At 37.5% G+C, this 18209-nt stretch overlaps 1 protein-coding gene across 1 annotated transcript in view; it reads right to left on the bottom strand.

Moving 5' to 3' along the window:
• Positions 1-18209, bottom strand: part of LOC107750513 (vacuolar protein sorting-associated protein 13C-like) — a 69560-nt gene that overhangs the window by 8878 nt on the left and 42473 nt on the right. The window contains exons 54-78 of the mRNA XM_016565924.1: positions 17022-17477; positions 16745-16900; positions 12272-12530; positions 11794-11954; positions 10076-10197; positions 9512-9809; positions 8568-8957; positions 8272-8376; positions 7996-8157; positions 7788-7913; positions 7567-7700; positions 6406-6532; positions 6090-6325; positions 5797-5941; positions 5561-5701; positions 5386-5467; positions 5223-5292; positions 4525-4636; positions 4232-4345; positions 3290-3423; positions 3111-3192; positions 2867-2980; positions 1448-1523; positions 1183-1346; positions 993-1038 (exon numbers count right to left, since the gene is read on the bottom strand). Of these exons, the coding sequence (XP_016421410.1) occupies positions 993-1038; positions 1183-1346; positions 1448-1523; positions 2867-2980; positions 3111-3192; positions 3290-3423; positions 4232-4345; positions 4525-4636; positions 5223-5292; positions 5386-5467; positions 5561-5701; positions 5797-5941; positions 6090-6325; positions 6406-6532; positions 7567-7700; positions 7788-7913; positions 7996-8157; positions 8272-8376; positions 8568-8957; positions 9512-9809; positions 10076-10197; positions 11794-11954; positions 12272-12530; positions 16745-16900; positions 17022-17477 (4012 nt within the window). The remainder of the gene's footprint in view (positions 1-992; positions 1039-1182; positions 1347-1447; positions 1524-2866; positions 2981-3110; positions 3193-3289; positions 3424-4231; positions 4346-4524; positions 4637-5222; positions 5293-5385; positions 5468-5560; positions 5702-5796; positions 5942-6089; positions 6326-6405; positions 6533-7566; positions 7701-7787; positions 7914-7995; positions 8158-8271; positions 8377-8567; positions 8958-9511; positions 9810-10075; positions 10198-11793; positions 11955-12271; positions 12531-16744; positions 16901-17021; positions 17478-18209) is intronic.

The raw sequence follows: 18209 nt of genomic DNA, 5'->3' as shown, positions 1-18209 counted from the left end.
ACAACAGCAGCAACAGCAGATTTATAAATGAGTCTCATTACGAATAAGTCGCACGTATCGCATTGTCACGAAACAAAAATAAAAAAAATCATAAAAATGTGACTAGTAACACTGTTTGAGCGCAGATTTTCCTCGTGCTTTGGACTTTGAACCCTGGTTAACAAGCAGATAGCGCTGTCAGAATACATGCAATGCGTGCGTGTATTAGAAAACATGACGTTCTGCAGTTTATTTACTAATTGTTTAAGGCCATTTCGTGATTTCAATTATCATACAGTAACCAGCAACAATCACCCCTTCCTCTTCTCATCGAAGACATGCGATGCAGTCCTAAACAGTCTCTCGCTGTCGGTGCTTGTAATGATTTTTGCGTCTTTCTCGGACAGTTTTAAATGCTTCCACACTGCTGACATATTTGTTGCATTGCGCTTCTCACTCTACCCTGGTTGCTATTTGATCGCGTCACGTCATTGTTCATAAAAATGTGACTGAGCAACTGAGTACACTGTTACAGCGCAGATTTCCCTCGTGGTTTGGACTTTGAACCCTGGCTAACGAACAGATAGCACCGCGAGTTCATGCAGCGCTGTCAGAATGCAATGCGTGCGTGTATTAGAAAACATGACGTTCTGCAGTTTATTTACTAATTGTTTAAGGCCATTTCGTGATTTCAATTATCATACAGTAACCAGCAACAATCACCCCTTCCTCTTCTCATCGAAGACATGCGATGCAGTCCTAAACAGTCTCTCGCTGTCGGTGCTTGTAATGATGTTTGCGTCTTTCTCGGACAGTTTTAAATGCTTCCACACTGCTGACATATTTGTTGCATTGCGCTTCTCACTCTACCCTGGTTGCTATTTGATCGCGTCACGTCATTGTTCGGTACAGTTTATTCTGTCTTTTTCGCTAATTCGGCCGAATAATTTCGGTTACCGAACATTCGGTGCATCCCTACAAGTACGTGTTGCATCAGCAGTAAACCGCCATACCTTCCACCGGTTTGGTCACAATTCCTGTTACTCCACCAACCACCCCCTGAAGGAGAGCAGAGACATAACAAAAGTCAATTCATGCTACATACAATGGAATGGTGTTACATACAATGCATAAAATAGAAAGGAAATGCTTTGATGTCATCTTGGATGTTTTTTTATTTGTGTAGGAACTTGTGTTCAGTACCTTGAGGAAACCCTTTCCTCCTTTAGCCAGACTCTCTCCAAAGTCTTTAGTGGGTCTGTTCATCTCCTCCCTCCGTTTCTGCTGATACTCTTTGTCCATAGTGATGGCAGCCAAGCCTTTTCCTACAGTGCCTGTTATTCGAGACACCATGCCAGCTGCGCCCCCTGGGAAGATAATGTCAAAACAAAATAAGCATGTGCATTAAGGATCCTCTGTGAGTATATGTGGGTTTGAGGGAGAAAAGCAGGAAAGCAGGGACTCTTACCCACTGTGTGGCCCAGTAAACTTCGAACACCGATAACAAAACCTTCTGCAAATTCCTCAGGTCCTTGAACAGCCCCCTACACACACAAACAAATGCTAGTAATCTACAAATTATAACTTTACAACCTTGTAAAACACGACAGATCAAAGAACAGTCTTTTTAAATTGAACTGTTGAACAATGAGACAAAAAAGCTCAAATATATATTATATAAATACATAAAAAGTTATATAAATAAATCATACAATTTTAGAGACATTTAAATAATAATACAGCAGGCTGCATATACAAAAAATTATTAATTTCTTTAATTTAAGGATTAAAGGAGTCATATGATGCGATTTCAATTTTTCCTTTCTCTTTGGAGTGTTACAAGCTCTTGGTGCATAAAGAAGATCTGTAAAGTTGCAAAGACTAAAGTCTCAAATCCAAAGAGATATTCTTTATAAAAGTTAAGAGTTAACCACGCCTACCTAAAACGGCTTTTTCTAACACGCATGTCTACGTCACTATGTGGGAAGATTTGCATAACGCCGCCCAAATGTTCACGCAAAGAAAGAAGGTTTAACTTTTATTCTCGCTGTAGTATTGTTGCTGCCGCCGCCATGTCGTGAAGGCACTGTGTGTTTCGTTGTGAAAGCGAAACTACTTTGTTTGGCCTTCCAAAAGAGGACGATATGGCTTTGTCATGCCTGGAGCTGATCCGTGCTGGTTGCTGAGGAAATACATCAACTTCGAGCTATGGCTCGCCAGATCGGCTTTCACTGTGGACGAAGCGGAGTCCAGCCCAGGGTCGTCACATGTGGTTGCCGCAAGCCCGCCGGACGCTCCTTCGTCGAATCCGCCGGCCCGGTGGTTATTATGTCCCCACTGGATGCAACAAATGCCTCGTTTATAATGGGTGTTCATGTTTTTGTCTCGTCGCTCCGGCTTGACAGGGCATCATCACAATATGGTAAGTTCGGCCAATCACAACGCAGTGGATAGCTGGCCAATCACAGCACACCTCGCTTTTTCTGACCGATGAGCTTTGTAAAAATCGATGCGTTTCAGAAAGGCGGAGCATAGAGGAGAAACAATAATGTACAGTATGTGGAAAATAATGTGTTTTTTGAACCTTAAACCGCATAAACACATTTCATTACACCAAATACACAAAATAATGTTATTTTTAGCAACATCATATGACCCCTTTAAATGATTTGATGATCATTTTAGTGGTCATAATATATCATTACATGCATTACAGTGATGATTTATATTAAATATACCTCAAATACACTCATTTCTGTGGATGGGCTGATCTAGGTTACTCAAACCTGTACTTATATCTGGCATTTAAAAGATAACACACTCACATCTGTAGTGAATTAAATGATGAGGCCTGAAAGGATAGATAAATGAACAGCATGTGTCAGACCTGGATGGGCTCGTAGAAGAAAGCCTCCACTCCTTCTGATAAGCCTCGGATCAGCCCGAATGGATTTCCAAGAACATCCAGACCCAAAACCAGCACGTACATCTGTGTTAGGAACTGAGGAGAGAAACAGACTCTGAACTTCCTTCAGGTACAATGATTTAAAGTGAAAATGTAAGCATATTGGAGAGTGTTTGCTCATGTAATGAACTCTGACATTGCATGAGTGTGTATTTAGATCACCCACTTGTTCAGTGTAGTGTCTGATCACCGCCCACGTCAGTTTTTCTCGCCGGTAGAACTGATATTTCACCTCAAAGTAAGCCAGTCTGAAACAAAACGACGTCAATCGATGTCCATGTGAACCTTATTTTCAAAGAACCATGTAAGTCAGTATTAGAGTACATGCACATCTCAAAGTCTTACTTGAAAATCAGATCATCTACATCAGTGAGTGTGGCACCAATGCTTTTGAGCAGGAGGTTGACGGACTGGATGGCGACCATATCACCCTGCTCAGATTCATCTCCACTGGAGCCCAGAGACAGACTCAGGTGCAGCTACACAAACACAACACGCACATAGTTTCTTAGATCAATCATAAACAATTACACTACATGTCCTTTTACAGTTTGATGCAGCTATCTGTCAAAGGTATCCTTTTGCAATTAATCTATCATTTGACATTACTATGCTATTCATAGCCTGGTAGACAAGCAAGTGTTTATTCAGTTTAGTCTTTCATATGTCAGTAAAGCCAAGCATGTCAATAACCCAAATTCACAGCATTATACTGTAATTGAAAAATATATTTGGCCCTCCAAGCATATTACTTTTAATTGTTTTCTTTTTTACATTAAAAAAAACATGTAAAAAGTATGTGTTCTTTTGAACTTTCTGTCAAATTAAAGAAACCTGGGGGAAAAAATAACAGAGTTTACACAAAAATATCAGTAATAACAATGGTTTTCAACATGGACAATAATAAGAAATGAAATAAGAAATTTCCGAAGGATCATGTGATACTGAAGACTAGAGAAATGGCTGATGAAAAAGGAATAAATTACATTTTAAAATATATTAGAATAGAAAACAATCATTTTAAATTGTAATAATATTTCACAATATTACTTTTTTTCTGTATATTTTATAAATAAACGCAACCTTGGTCAGATTTCTTTCAAAAACAAAATACAACTTTTTATCAACCCCCAACTACTGAATGGTAATGGGTCCAAACATGCTGTATCATGTGGAAGACTGAAACTAGGCCTCAGGTCTTATTTTAGATTTCAAATTTCTGTGACAAGTGACCTTGAAGAGAACATGTGCTGTGTTTTGGAGTGGACAGTGGTGTTGGTTCATTACTTTAATAGGGGAGATGTGGAAATGCTCAAAGAAGCTCAGGCCCGAGGCATCTGTCATGGAGGTCTCCATCAGCTGAGCCTGCAGCGCCTCCAGATCCCTCTCTATCAGCTTATTCTGAAGCACAGAGAAACACATACTGACATCTCCAGTCTCGTTTTCATTCACATTGCATAGAGCCACAAAAAAATAAAAGATTGTAATGATGGAGGAAGTGTTTACCACTGCGCTCATTATGGATTAAGTTTATCAGTAAAAATATGTGACAACACCTGTCAGAAAAAAGCAGTAGTTACCTTCTCTTTAGTATCCTGGGAGTCGGTAGCTGGGTTAAACAGGGCGAGAATTGCTCCCAAGAAGCCCTGATCAATCTTCACTGCCATCTCCTGCACTAATGCCATAAAGTACCTTCAGAAAAACAAACAATACCAGTGAAAGGTTGGATCTACTTTTTCTTTATTACACTATTTTCTAACATTACCATTAAAAGGCTGTGGGATCAATACGATTTTTTAAATGTTTTTGAAAGACATATTTTATTCTCACTAAGGCTACATGTATTTAAAACAGTAATACTGTGAAATATTACTGCAATTTAAAATCATGAAAATTTTCAGGATTCTTTGATGAACAGGAAGTTCAAAAGAACAGCATGTATTTGAAATATATTTTTGTAATTTTGATGAATTTAAAGCAATCTTGTTGAATAAAAGTATTAATTTCTTTAAAAAAACTAAAGAAATCTAACTGACCCCAAACTTTTAAACAGTAGTGTATATTTGTGTGTATTAGTTTTTAAGATTAAGAGAAACATTGGATTAATACCATACAATAGTTTAGATTTCACACAAGATCATTTTACTTCATTAAAGAATGTGATACAGTTAATTGATTAGCTGAGTGTAACTCAGAATTTAATTTAGTGAGACATTATGAGACAATTTTATTAGATGTGACAGCGAGTAGATAATGTAATCTGGGCACCATCACTTACTTAAACTGCATGACTTGGCTGTGCTCATTAAACCTTGTGATGATGCTAACGTCGAAAAACGGCTTCGGTTCTAAAGATAAAAGGTCAGATATATCGTGTTCATGTCCACTCACTCTAAATGTGCATTTATATGGAGCATTCATAAGCTAACTGGTGCTTGTACCTGAGTCTTGAACAATAGATTTTGGAAGAGGAACAGGATGAAACACAGTAGAAAATATAGCTCCCGGCAGCTGATTATCCACCTGGAACAAATAAATGGTGCACATAATAACTGAACAAATGCCAAAAATGACGGAAGTGTGATATTCAACAAGTACATTGTGTGTGGGTGTTACCTGTAGCCAATAGAGCTGTGCACGTAAACTCCTCTGGTGAGGCGACTGTTTCAACTCAATACGAATGCCAGGCAGGAAGTTTCTCCTGATAGTGCAGGAAAATGGCTGTCTCATCAACATGGGCAATCTTCCAAAGTTCACCTGTTTCATTAAAGACAAAAAAAAGAATGTGATAATGTCTAAGCAGCGTAATTATCTTACTAATCAAACTTTATTTCGATAAAATCCTTTATTACCTCTAGGCCAGTTTCTAGTCTAGTCCAGCCTGGTTCACTCTTGCTGTTGATGTAGTCCTGGTAGGCTTTCTCCAACAGTCCAATGTTTTTGTGGTTAAAGGACTTCCAGCGGTTCTTTGGTCTCATCTCCCAAACCACACCAGAACTTAAAAACACAATTCAATCATTCTTAATCAACAACAAACAACTTGCACAAGAGTGGCATTTATGTTCCCCTTTAAAAATCAATAATAACTATAAATGAGTCGTCAGTTTACAGCAAGACTTATGGTTGCTGGGTGTGGGTTTATTACCTGGTGATGCCAACGTATGCTATCTCCTGCCTGATGTCATTGTTGATGAATGACAGGCCCAGGTTCTTTAATGAGATGTTGACTTCTTGCTGGAATTGCTCCAGCTCCTCTGCCTGCCGGGCTTTTGTGACTATGCCAACATCCTCAGTAAAGATCAGCACCCGCTGTCGGCCGTCCAGGAAAGACACCCAGTGTATCTGAACTAAGCTGCTGTAAGCAAACTGCCCACTCTCATCCTAAAGAAATCAACATGGGAATGACATGACAGTAATATTAACGGATTATTAGATTCACTAACCCAGCATCCCTCTCTAACCTTTACAAGGTCCAGTTCTCCGCCGTGGTCTTGACAGCTCCAGCAAAGCTTCCGCACCCCTGCTGGATCATCCCATGCAAAACGCTGAGCTTCACCTGGTCTCAGTGCCCAAGACTCCTCACAGCCTCTGTACAAGCACAGAGACACAGACACTGATTACAGACAGGAAACATATTCACACAATCCAAAAGAAAACACTCAATCAGAAGATGGTCTCCTTAAATGATCTTCTTAATTCTGAAGTGTGCAGATGTCAAAAGTACCATTACTCTGGCACCAGTTGATAAAAAGGAGCATTTGTGCCTTATAATCATGCAGGTGTACATGTGAATGGTCGAAGGCAATTCTTGATCGAATAGCTGAATGTATGAAAACAGCCAGGTTAGAAAAGTGTCAAAATACTGTATTGAATCTGTGCATTACACGGTTTAAATATTCTATTTGAATATATTTTACAAAGATAATTAATTCCTGTGATGCCAAACCTGAATTTTTAGTCCACTTTACTCCGATATACAGTGTCACATGATCCTTCAGAAATAATTTTAATGCATTTAGGAAACTTTTCTTATTATCATCATCAATGTTGAAGAAGAGTTGTGGTGCTTAATATTCGTGTGGAAATAGTGATATATATATGTTTCAGGATTATTTAATGAATAGAAAGTTCAAAATAACAATTTATTTAAATATTCTGTAACATTTTTAATGCTTTGGAACAATTTTGATCATTTTAAAGCGTGCTTGCATACATAATAATTTCTTAATAATAATTTCTTACTAAAAATCCCACTGACCCCAAACTTTTGAAATGTAATGTATTTTGTTTTTATTTTGTTTGAAATTTGTTTCTTTTGTCTTTGTCTTATTTCTACTGACTTAATAAATCAATTAAAAACAAGGCAATGTACTCTTCAAGTATTTCTCTGCACATACTTTTAACTTTTAGATAAAACTATGTTTTTAATAGCAATTAGTTTTTGCTATGGTATCAAAACTGGTAAAGATATTTGTGAAATCGAGGAATTGCTACTATTGAATACTGAAACCTGGGTATCGTGCCAACCCTAGTTTGTTTTTCATGGACTTTCTACTCAGTCATACATATTCAGACTTTTCATTCATCTGTTATACGAAGTGAAATATTGAAGTGGTGCTAACCTCTGTCTGAAGTTGACAGTGGCTGCAGGTGTGTGATTGACAACCAAAGCAGGTGCAGCTCCATCATAGTAATCGGTGAAGCTGATGACAGTGGAGTGGTCTGAGATGTTCACATCCACCATCACGCCACCATACTGATGGGAACCAAGATTAGAATTAAGTGATCAATATGGTTTAATAAAGTATATTTAGTATCATGTTTACAGGCAGATCATGTTCACCTGTTCCATGCGCAGCAGAGTTCCGTTGTCCTGCTTGTTGAAGAAGAACGATTTGGAGCTAGATTCAGATCCCACAACTCGTACACACAGCTTCCCTGTGCTGGCCTCAGGCCAAAAAGGCAAGCACTGTAACACACACAATCATACACTCAACACAAATACTGTGGGAATACTTCTGCCTTAGATAAAAGATGAATTCCGTGCCGACCTCAGTGGAGGAGATGTAGTGCCACTTGCATCCGAAACCATTGTTGTTTTGCACCTCTCCAACCTCCAGCTCAAACAAGGACTTATTGACTAGCGTGTAGAAAGGACTCATGGTAACAATCCGTGTCAGATTAAAGCTGCTCATCTGGATGCTGACCCCAACCTGGACATCAAAGAGATTTCCAACAAGTTTTTCATTTACAGTTGGATTACATTTGCTGGCATCTACTGTTTACTTAAAGTTACTCTTATTTCATTAAATGTTTAAAGCATTTACTAAGTAGTCCCCGTTTTTGTCTGGACAACGGACACATCCATAGCTGCCAACGGTGTCCAGCGAGAAGCCATCGGACCATGAGCTGGTGGACACACAGAGCTGCAACTGAAAGGAAGAGCAGAATGCAAATTTATGAATTACTATCAAAAACTACGGGTAAAACATGGCTTTATGACCATTACAGACCAAACACATTAAGGTTCATGTCAGCATTCATGATTTGATTATTTTAGATATTAGTCTAATATGGCTGTACAGGTATATCCATCAAACACTGCCAAAGAGCCCAATCCAACCTTATTCTTGCTGAAGAAATTCTTCTTTTTGAAGGAGAACAGAATGACATCCCTGAAGTCGGATGGGTGTTTCACACACGTATCCTCTGCACGATACTGCAGCACGCGGGACGTCTTATTGATGATCCAGTACGAACTGTAAACAGAGAGGACCATTTTGCCGCACACTCGAGACACATGCACACACAGGTCCACAGTCAGTCCTTCTGGTGTGTCGCAGGTGAAGCAGATGGACAAGAACTCAGGCATTTCTCTGCTAATTCTCATACGTCCAGTCCAGTTGCGACCTTGGTACTTGATCAAAACAAGCTCAATTATTTCACCGCCAACATTTGAGTTCAGCACATCTGCCGCACTGCCCTCCTGAAGCTCACAGAAGTCAGCAGAACCCTGTGAGAGACATGATTTGGTTTTAATAAATGACTGCTGGCTAATACTAAACTGATATTAATTAATACTGATTTTATAATCAATATGAATGTCATGCACAAATGTTTGGGGTCAGTAAGAAATTTTTTTCCCCGAAAGAAATTTATACTTTTATTCAGCAAGGGTGCATTAAATTGTTTGAAAGGGACAGTAAAGACATTTATGTTACAAAAGACTTCAATCTAAAAAAATGCTGTTCTTTTGAAATTTCTATTCATAAAAGAATTCTGAAAATATTTATTAAAACTATTTTTGTTGAGCACCAACAGCAGCATATTAGAATGATTTCTGAAGGATCACGTGACACTGAAGACTACAGTTATGGCTGCTGAAAATTCAGCTTTGCCATCACAGAAAAAAAAATGGCATTTTAAAATATATTAAAATAAAAAAAAGTTATTTTTTATTTATTTTGAAAAAAAAAAAAAAAAATCATGCAAAACCCCAACATTTGAGACAAAGTGTATGCCGAATGTGTTCTAGCATTTGTGTACTGAAACTGCAATATTCTGCACCTCCAGCAAGTAGCGTATTGAGTAAGGCAGCAGGTTTTTGAGAGTGACAGCTGGGTGCAGGTGGATGACATAAGCAGGGTCCCAGTCCCCTTCCCCGTGGCTGGCAATATGGCTGAGGTCATCAGGCACGGCCAGTGTGTTCACCACCAGTGGCAGGAAGCTGCTGTCTATGGCGGGGCACTGCAGCACTGCGTGAACCTCTGAGCTCACGTGAACCTGCTCCTTCCATGTGACGCATGTGGTGGACGCACGATACAAATCTTCTAAAGGACCGACAGGCAGCAAGAACAACTGACTCCTAAAGTAATACACAGAGCACAGAAAGTTACAACATAAAGCACAAAAAATTACAGGTAATTTATTTTACAGTATAGTGCAGGGGTGTCAAAGACACTGCCTGCAAATAAGAAAGACAAGAAAAACATATAATATATTCATAATATTACGTTTTCAGCTACAGCAGGACTCACAGAACTTTACAGTTGCCCCTCATGATATTTGACTCATGTGGGTGCAAAATTCACTGGAACAGAATATGTAATTACACTTCTTCTCCATCTATACCTGTAAGCTTCTAGGGGAACATGACACTCCTTCTCAGGCTCAGCAACCCCTACATTCACCATCCCTCCAAGTTCAGAAGAATACTTCAGAATGGCAAAAGGCACATAGAAATGGTTCTTTATCTAATAACACATAAAAAAAGAAATCAACGTTACCATGATTTTAACAAGGTCATTTTCACTAATGATTTCTTTATCCAGACAGGTGAACAGATGTATGCACTCTGCAGGTAAAGTGAGCAGACGAACCTGTAGGGGGGACCGTACTGTGATGACCTTGTTGCCCTCACTGGCATCGATCTGAAGCAGTACAGACACAGCATCCTGTTGCATGGGTCCTCTGATATTATACAGTCTACGGCCAGGCTTACCCAAAGGGATATTTGAAATCTCACTGTAACCTGAGGGAACTGAGGGACATTTATGATCAGGATTAGCGTACTGCATTTACCTGTAATTCATGACCTAAAAATTATAGACTATATATTAAAAGAAATATTCAGGTAATTTAACAAATAGAATAACCAGATATGACTTCCTTTATTTTTGTATGGGCATTTAGGCTGTTCAAAACTTACATAGTGACCTATCAAGAGAGCATTTTTGGAGAACACAGACATGCTTGAACTTTCTAAGAGCATATTATGCCCAAAAATGCTGTCTAGGTAGGCAGCTCACTAGTTTTTGAGGTACAGTTTACGAGGTGTATATTGTCCTTGTTACTGACCTATGCTGAGATTGAATAAGCAGCTTTCCTGCCTTTGCAGGGCAGACAGTCGTGATGAACGCTCAAAGGATGTATGTTCTAAATCCACACTTTTATCCACGGCCAATTCGTGCAGTTTACCCGGTGCGGATGAGCCAGTCAAACGCAGGTTTGCACTGTGCTGAACAATGAGTGGAATGCCTAATGCATTGCGGATGGTGTACGGGGATTTCTCCTTCAGAGCATGGTCAAACGTGGAGGCTGTGCTCTCTGAGAAAGCCTGACAAGAGAGAAATGTTATCTTTATTACGTATAACATGCATTACCTTTCAAAGGTTTGGGGTTGGTTAGATTTTTTTTAAACATTTTGGAAAGAAGTCTCTTATGCTCACTAAAGCTGCATTTATTTGATCAAAAATATAGTAAACATTGTGAAACATTATTAAAAAGTAAAAGAAATGTTTTCTATTTTAATATGTTTTAAAATGTAATTTATTCCTGTGATGGCAAAGCTGGTCATACTTTAGTTTAGGGACCAATTCTCACTATTATCTAATTATTAACTACAACTTTTGCCTCAATAAACTCCTAATTTGCTGCTTATTAATAGTTAGTAAGGTAAAGGTAGTTGTTAAGTTTAGGGATGGGGTAGGATTAAGAGATCTAAAATATGGTCATGCTGAATAAAGCATTAATATGTGCTTTATAAGTACTAATAAACAGGCAATATGCTAATAATGTGCACGCCCATAAGCAACTAGTTAATAGAATTGGACCTTAAAATAAAGTGTTACCGCAAAGCTGAATTTTCAGCATCATTACTACAGTCTTCAGTGTCACATGATCCTTCAGAAATCATTCTAATATGCTGATTTGGTACTCAAGAAACATTTTTTATTATTAATGTTGGTCAATGTCACAGTGATTTGGACAGGGTCATTTTCACTAATGATTTCTTTATCCAGACAGGTGAACAGATGTATGCACTCTGCAGGTAAAGTGAGCAGACGAACCTGTAGGGGGGACCGTACTGTGATGACCTTGTTGCCCTCACTGGCATCGATCTGAAGCAGTACAGACACAGCATCCTGTTGCATGGGTCCTCTGATATTATACAGTCTACGGCCAGGCTTACCCAAAGGGATATTTGAAATCTCACTGTAACCTGAGGGAACTGAGGGACATTTATGATCAGGATTAGCGTACTGCATTTACCTGTAATTCATGACCTAAAAATTATAGACTATATATTAAAAGAAATATTCAGGTAATTTAACAAATAGAATAACCAGATATGACTTCCTTTATTTTTGTATGGGCATTTAGGCTGTTCAAAACTTACATAGTGACCTATCAAGAGAGCATTTTTGGAGAACACAGACATGCTTGAACTTTCTAAGAGCATATTATGCCCAAAAATGCTGTCTAGGTAGGCAGCTCACTAGTTTTTGAGGTACAGTTTACGAGGTGTATATTGTCCTTGTTACTGACCTATGCTGAGATTGAATAAGCAGCTTTCCTGCCTTTGCAGGGCAGACAGTCGTGATGAACGCTCAAAGGATGTATGTTCTAAATCCACACTTTTATCCACGGCCAATTCGTGCAGTTTACCCGGTGCGGATGAGCCAGTCAAACGCAGGTTTGCACTGTGCTGAACAATGAGTGGAATGCCTAATGCATTGCGGATGGTGTACGGGGATTTCTCCTTCAGAGCATGGTCAAACGTGGAGGCTGTGCTCTCTGAGAAAGCCTGACAAGAGAGAAATGTTATCTTTATTACGTATAACATGCATTACCTTTCAAAGGTTTGGGGTTGGTTAGATTTTTTTTAAACATTTTGGAAAGAAGTCTCTTATGCTCACTAAAGCTGCATTTATTTGATCAAAAATATAGTAAACATTGTGAAACATTATTAAAAAGTAAAAGAAATGTTTTCTATTTTAATATGTTTTAAAATGTAATTTATTCCTGTGATGGCAAAGCTGGTCATACTTTAGTTTAGGGACCAATTCTCACTATTATCTAATTATTAACTACAACTTTTGCCTCAATAAACTCCTAATTTGCTGCTTATTAATAGTTAGTAAGGTAAAGGTAGTTGTTAAGTTTAGGGATGGGGTAGGATTAAGAGATCTAAAATATGGTCATGCTGAATAAAGCATTAATATGTGCTTTATAAGTACTAATAAACAGGCAATATGCTAATAATGTGCACGCCCATAAGCAACTAGTTAATAGAATTGGACCTTAAAATAAAGTGTTACCGCAAAGCTGAATTTTCAGCATCATTACTACAGTCTTCAGTGTCACATGATCCTTCAGAAATCATTCTAATATGCTGATTTGGTACTCAAGAAACATTTTTTATTATTAATGTTGGAAACAGTCATGCTGCTTAATATTTTTGTGCAAACTGAGATACATTTGTTTTTTTCAGGATTATTGGGTGAATAGTTCAAAAGAAAAACATTTTTTTTAAATAGAAATCTTTTGAAACATTCTAAATTAGTTTACTGGCACTTTTGATCAATTGAATGTGCCCTTGCAAATTAAAATATTATTTAAAAAAAAATCTTCCTACTGACCCCAACTTTTGAACAGTAGTTTACATTTAACACCCTGTGAATATCACACCATTAAAAAGAAAACAACAAATAGCAATACTTATTCAATTTCAAAATTTAGGTTTAAGTAAAAAAAAAAATCCTGCAGTTTGTATGTATGGGAAATGTGAATAATGACACAATGATATTGTATGCTCAGAAAATGCATGGTTTTTGTGTGTCAATGCTGTTCTTTGGACTGAATGGTTTACCTTAGCCAGGTTGTTGAAGACACTGAGGCAGCACTTGGACACTGTGATGTTCATGGTGTCTTTGGAGCATATGGTGATGGCTGTGCGAGGGTCTGGCAACATAATGAAATCATCCCCAGGAACTGGACTTTTATCCCGAACAGGGTTATTCTTCATCTGCACACAGAAACACAAAAAAATAATCACCAACAGAACAACCTGCAAGCTATCTGACAGGGTGGGAATGTGGATTAACATTTGTACGCAAAAGTGAAAAAAGAGAAGCAATTCTGCTTACATCCAATTTAAGGTTCCACCTTCGTTTCCCATTGTCCACTCTCTCAAGAAGTGGCTCCCAAATGGCATGAGTCTCATTGAAGTAATTCACCTCAAGTGTCATATCTGCAGAGACACTGAGCAACGACGACCAGTTCTGAGCAGTACCGGTGAATGACGACTCCGCAAGCAGCAGGGGAACAGTCCGATGCCCCAAACCTGACTCCAGCGTGACCTGCACCACCTTCACGTTCATCTCAAAACTCTCTCCATCCTTACTGCTGTCCACATCCTTGAAGCTCTCAGTGACCTCGGAGGCTGTATCCACACCAAGGAACCAGTAGTTTGCATTAGCGACATTCATCAAAGACCAGAGGCTGTTTAGGTCATCTGACGTCTGCTGTGACGGCTCTTCTTTAGGTCTGGGTGCCATGGCCGCCGTGATGGTAATGACAGTGTTAAGAATGATAGGAGAGATCTGAGAGAGCAAGACAGAGACAAAAAATGTTAGTTCAACACAGATTAGAATATTCCTGGGATATGTAATGAAAACATGAAATGTTTGAACAGTACTGTATATATTTACAGAGAAAATAACTCTGTTCACATGATCTTGAAATACAGTACCAGCGTCTTGGTACACAAAAAAAAAAAAATATAGGGAGAAAATACACTAGAGTTCAAAAGTTTGAAATCAGTAAGATTTTTCAACAGAAATGAATACTTTTCTTTAGCAAGGATGCAATATATAAATCAAAAAGTGACAGTAAAGACTGATTTCTATTTTAAATAAATACTTTGATATTTCTACAGTATTCATTACAGAGTCTTGATGAAAAAAAATGCATCATTGTTGCCACAAAAATATTAAATGGCATGGCACAACTGTTTTTAACACGGACCATAATAAGAAATGTTTCTTGAGCACCAAATCAGCATATTAGAATGATTTCTGAAGGATAATCTGACACTCAAGACGTAATGGCTTATAAAAAAAAAATCAGCTTCACCATCAAAGAAATAAATAAGAAAAGAAATAAATGTTAAAATATATTAAATATATATTTATTGCTAAAATATATCAAATATAATATTTCAGATATTATAATATATAAATATTATATAAAATAGAATATTAAAATAATTTATAAAAAAATATATTTACTGTATTTTTGATAAAATAAATGCAGCCTTGGTGAGCATAAGAGACTTATTTTAAAAACATAAAAAAATCTTACCAACCCAAAACTTTTGAAATGCTAGAATACATGTTCCTTTCACAAAAATATTAATATGGCAAAGAGCTAACACCCACTTTCACTATGACCTCCTCTACAGTTACTGAACCAGTTAATGGGGCATTGGTTGGCATTTTGGTCTCAAGTTCAACAGAGCATGGTCTCAGCACCTGCAGTAAAAACAAATTCATGATTTGCAAAGCATTATAGATATTTGCAATTACATAGACTGCAATATATTTTTCACCATGCCTCTTAAAACTAAGCATAAAACTTTATTCCTGTTGTAACAATAGAGTTAAAACAGAAAGACATTAGTAGAAATCAGTAAGCATACGGTGGTCTCGGCTTTGTCACCCTCCGTCCTGATAAAGGGGCAGGCGAGCACTTTGAGGCTTCTGACGTTGGCCTTCATGGCCTGTCCAGTGTCTTCAGACAGGAGGCTAAAATCACACTGGAATGAGGCTACCAGTGCAGGAGCATCTGCCTTCATCAGGTTAGCCACAAACACAACCTCTGGGTCCACCACAACTGCTTGCAGTCTGGTTCTCGGAGCTGGTGTTGATGATAGATGAAGTATCACATAAAATGTTGGTTTCCAAAATTTCTGAAATGAAGCGTTCCTACACTTTCGGACTGTTCCAGGCATTTCTAATTCATTGTACACAAGCATTTCTAGCTAATAATACTTTACAACTGATCAGAAAAATATAACTATTTCCATGACTATTAAGATTGTTAATTTATGTAGACTTTTCCAGGACTCAAAATGTTTTCTATTTTAATATGTTTTAAAATGTAATTTATTCCTGTGATGGCAAAGCTGGTCATACTTTAGTTTAGGGACCAATTCTCACTATTATCTAATTATTAACTACAACTTTTGCCTCAATAAACTCCTAATTTGCTGCTTATTAATAGTTAGTAAGGTAAAGGTAGTTGTTAAGTTTAGGGATGGGGTAGGATTAAGAGATCTAAAATATGGTCATGCTGAATAAAGCATTAATATGTGCTTTATAAGTACTAATAAACAGGCAATATGCTAATAATGTGCACGCCCATAAGCAACTAGTTAATAGAATTGGACCTTAAAATAAAGTGTTACCGCAAAGCTGAATTTTCAGCATCATTACTACAGTCTTCAGTGTCACATGATCCTTCAGAAATCATTCTAATATGCTGATTTGGTACTCAAGAAACATTTTTTATTATTAATGTTGGAAACAGTCATGCTGCTTAATATTTTTGTGCAAACTGAGATACATTTGTTTTTTTCAGGATTATTGGGTGAATAGTTCAAAAGAAAAACATTTTTTTTAAATAGAAATCTTTTGAAACATTCTAAATTAGTTTACTGGCACTTTTGATCAATTGAATGTGCCCTTGCAAATTAAAATATTATTTAAAAAAAAATCTTCCTACTGACCCCAACTTTTGAACAGTAGTTTACATTTAACACCCTGTGAATATCACACCATTAAAAAGAAAACAACAAATAGCAATACTTATTCAATTTCAAAATTTAGGTTTAAGTAAAAAAAAAAATCCTGCAGTTTGTATGTATGGGAAATGTGAATAATGACACAATGATATTGTATGCTCAGAAAATGCATGGTTTTTGTGTGTCAATGCTGTTCTTTGGACTGAATGGTTTACCTTAGCCAGGTTGTTGAAGACACTGAGGCAGCACTTGGACACTGTGATGTTCATGGTGTCTTTGGAGCATATGGTGATGGCTGTGCGAGGGTCTGGCAACATAATAAAATCATCCCCAGGAACTGGACTTTTATCCCGAACAGGGTTATTCTTCATCTGCACACAGAAACACAAAAAAATAATCACCAACAGAACAACCTGCAAGCTATCTGACAGGGTGGGAATGTGGATTAACATTTGTACGCAAAAGTGAAAAAAGAGAAGCAATTCTGCTTACATCCAATTTAAGGTTCCACCTTCGTTTCCCATTGTCCACTCTCTCAAGAAGTGGCTCCCAAATGGCATGAGTCTCATTGAAGTAATTCACCTCAAGTGTCATATCTGCAGAGACACTGAGCAACGACGACCAGTTCTGAGCAGTACCGGTGAATGACGACTCCGCAAGCAGCAGGGGAACAGTCCGATGCCCCAAACCTGACTCCAGCGTGACCTGCACCACCTTCACGTTCATCTCAAAACTCTCTCCATCCTTACTGCTGTCCACATCCTTGAAGCTCTCAGTGACCTCGGAGGCTGTATCCACACCAAGGAACCAGTAGTTTGCATTAGCGACATTCATCAAAGACCAGAGGCTGTTTAGGTCATCTGACGTCTGCTGTGACGGCTCTTCTTTAGGTCTGGGTGCCATGGCCGCCGTGATGGTAATGACAGTGTTAAGAATGATAGGAGAGATCTGAGAGAGCAAGACAGAGACAAAAAATGTTAGTTCAACACAGATTAGAATATTCCTGGGATATGTAATGAAAACATGAAATGTTTGAACAGTACTGTATATATTTACAGAGAAAATAACTCTGTTCACATGATCTTGAAATACAGTACCAGCGTCTTGGTACACAAAAAAAAAAATATAGGGAGAAAATACACTAGAGTTCAAAAGTTTGAAATCAGTAAGATTTTTCAACAGAAATGAATACTTTTCTTTAGCAAGGATGCAATATATAAATCAAAAAGTGACAGTAAAGACTGATTTCTATTTTAAATAAATACTTTGATATTTCTACAGTATTCATTACAGAGTCTTGATGAAAAAAAATGCATCATTGTTGCCACAAAAATATTAAATGGCATGGCACAACTGTTTTTAACACGGACCATAATAAGAAATGTTTCTTGAGCACCAAATCAGCATATTAGAATGATTTCTGAAGGATAATCTGACACTCAAGACGTAATGGCTTATAAAAAAAAAATCAGCTTCACCATCAAAGAAATAAATAAGAAAAGAAATAAATGTTAAAATATATTAAATATATATTTATTGCTAAAATATATCAAATATAATATTTCAGATATTATAATATATAAATATTATATAAAATAGAATATTAAAATAATTTATAAAAAAATATATTTACTGTATTTTTGATAAAATAAATGCAGCCTTGGTGAGCATAAGAGACTT

This window comes from Sinocyclocheilus rhinocerous, unplaced genomic scaffold (assembly GCF_001515625.1).
Source record: "Sinocyclocheilus rhinocerous isolate Xijiao unplaced genomic scaffold, SAMN03320098_v1.1 scaffold19, whole genome shotgun sequence".
NCBI lineage: Eukaryota > Metazoa > Chordata > Actinopteri > Cypriniformes > Cyprinidae > Sinocyclocheilus > Sinocyclocheilus rhinocerous.
The sequence above is the reverse complement of the archived record's forward strand: the minus strand, read 5'-3'. Positions and strand labels throughout refer to the sequence as shown.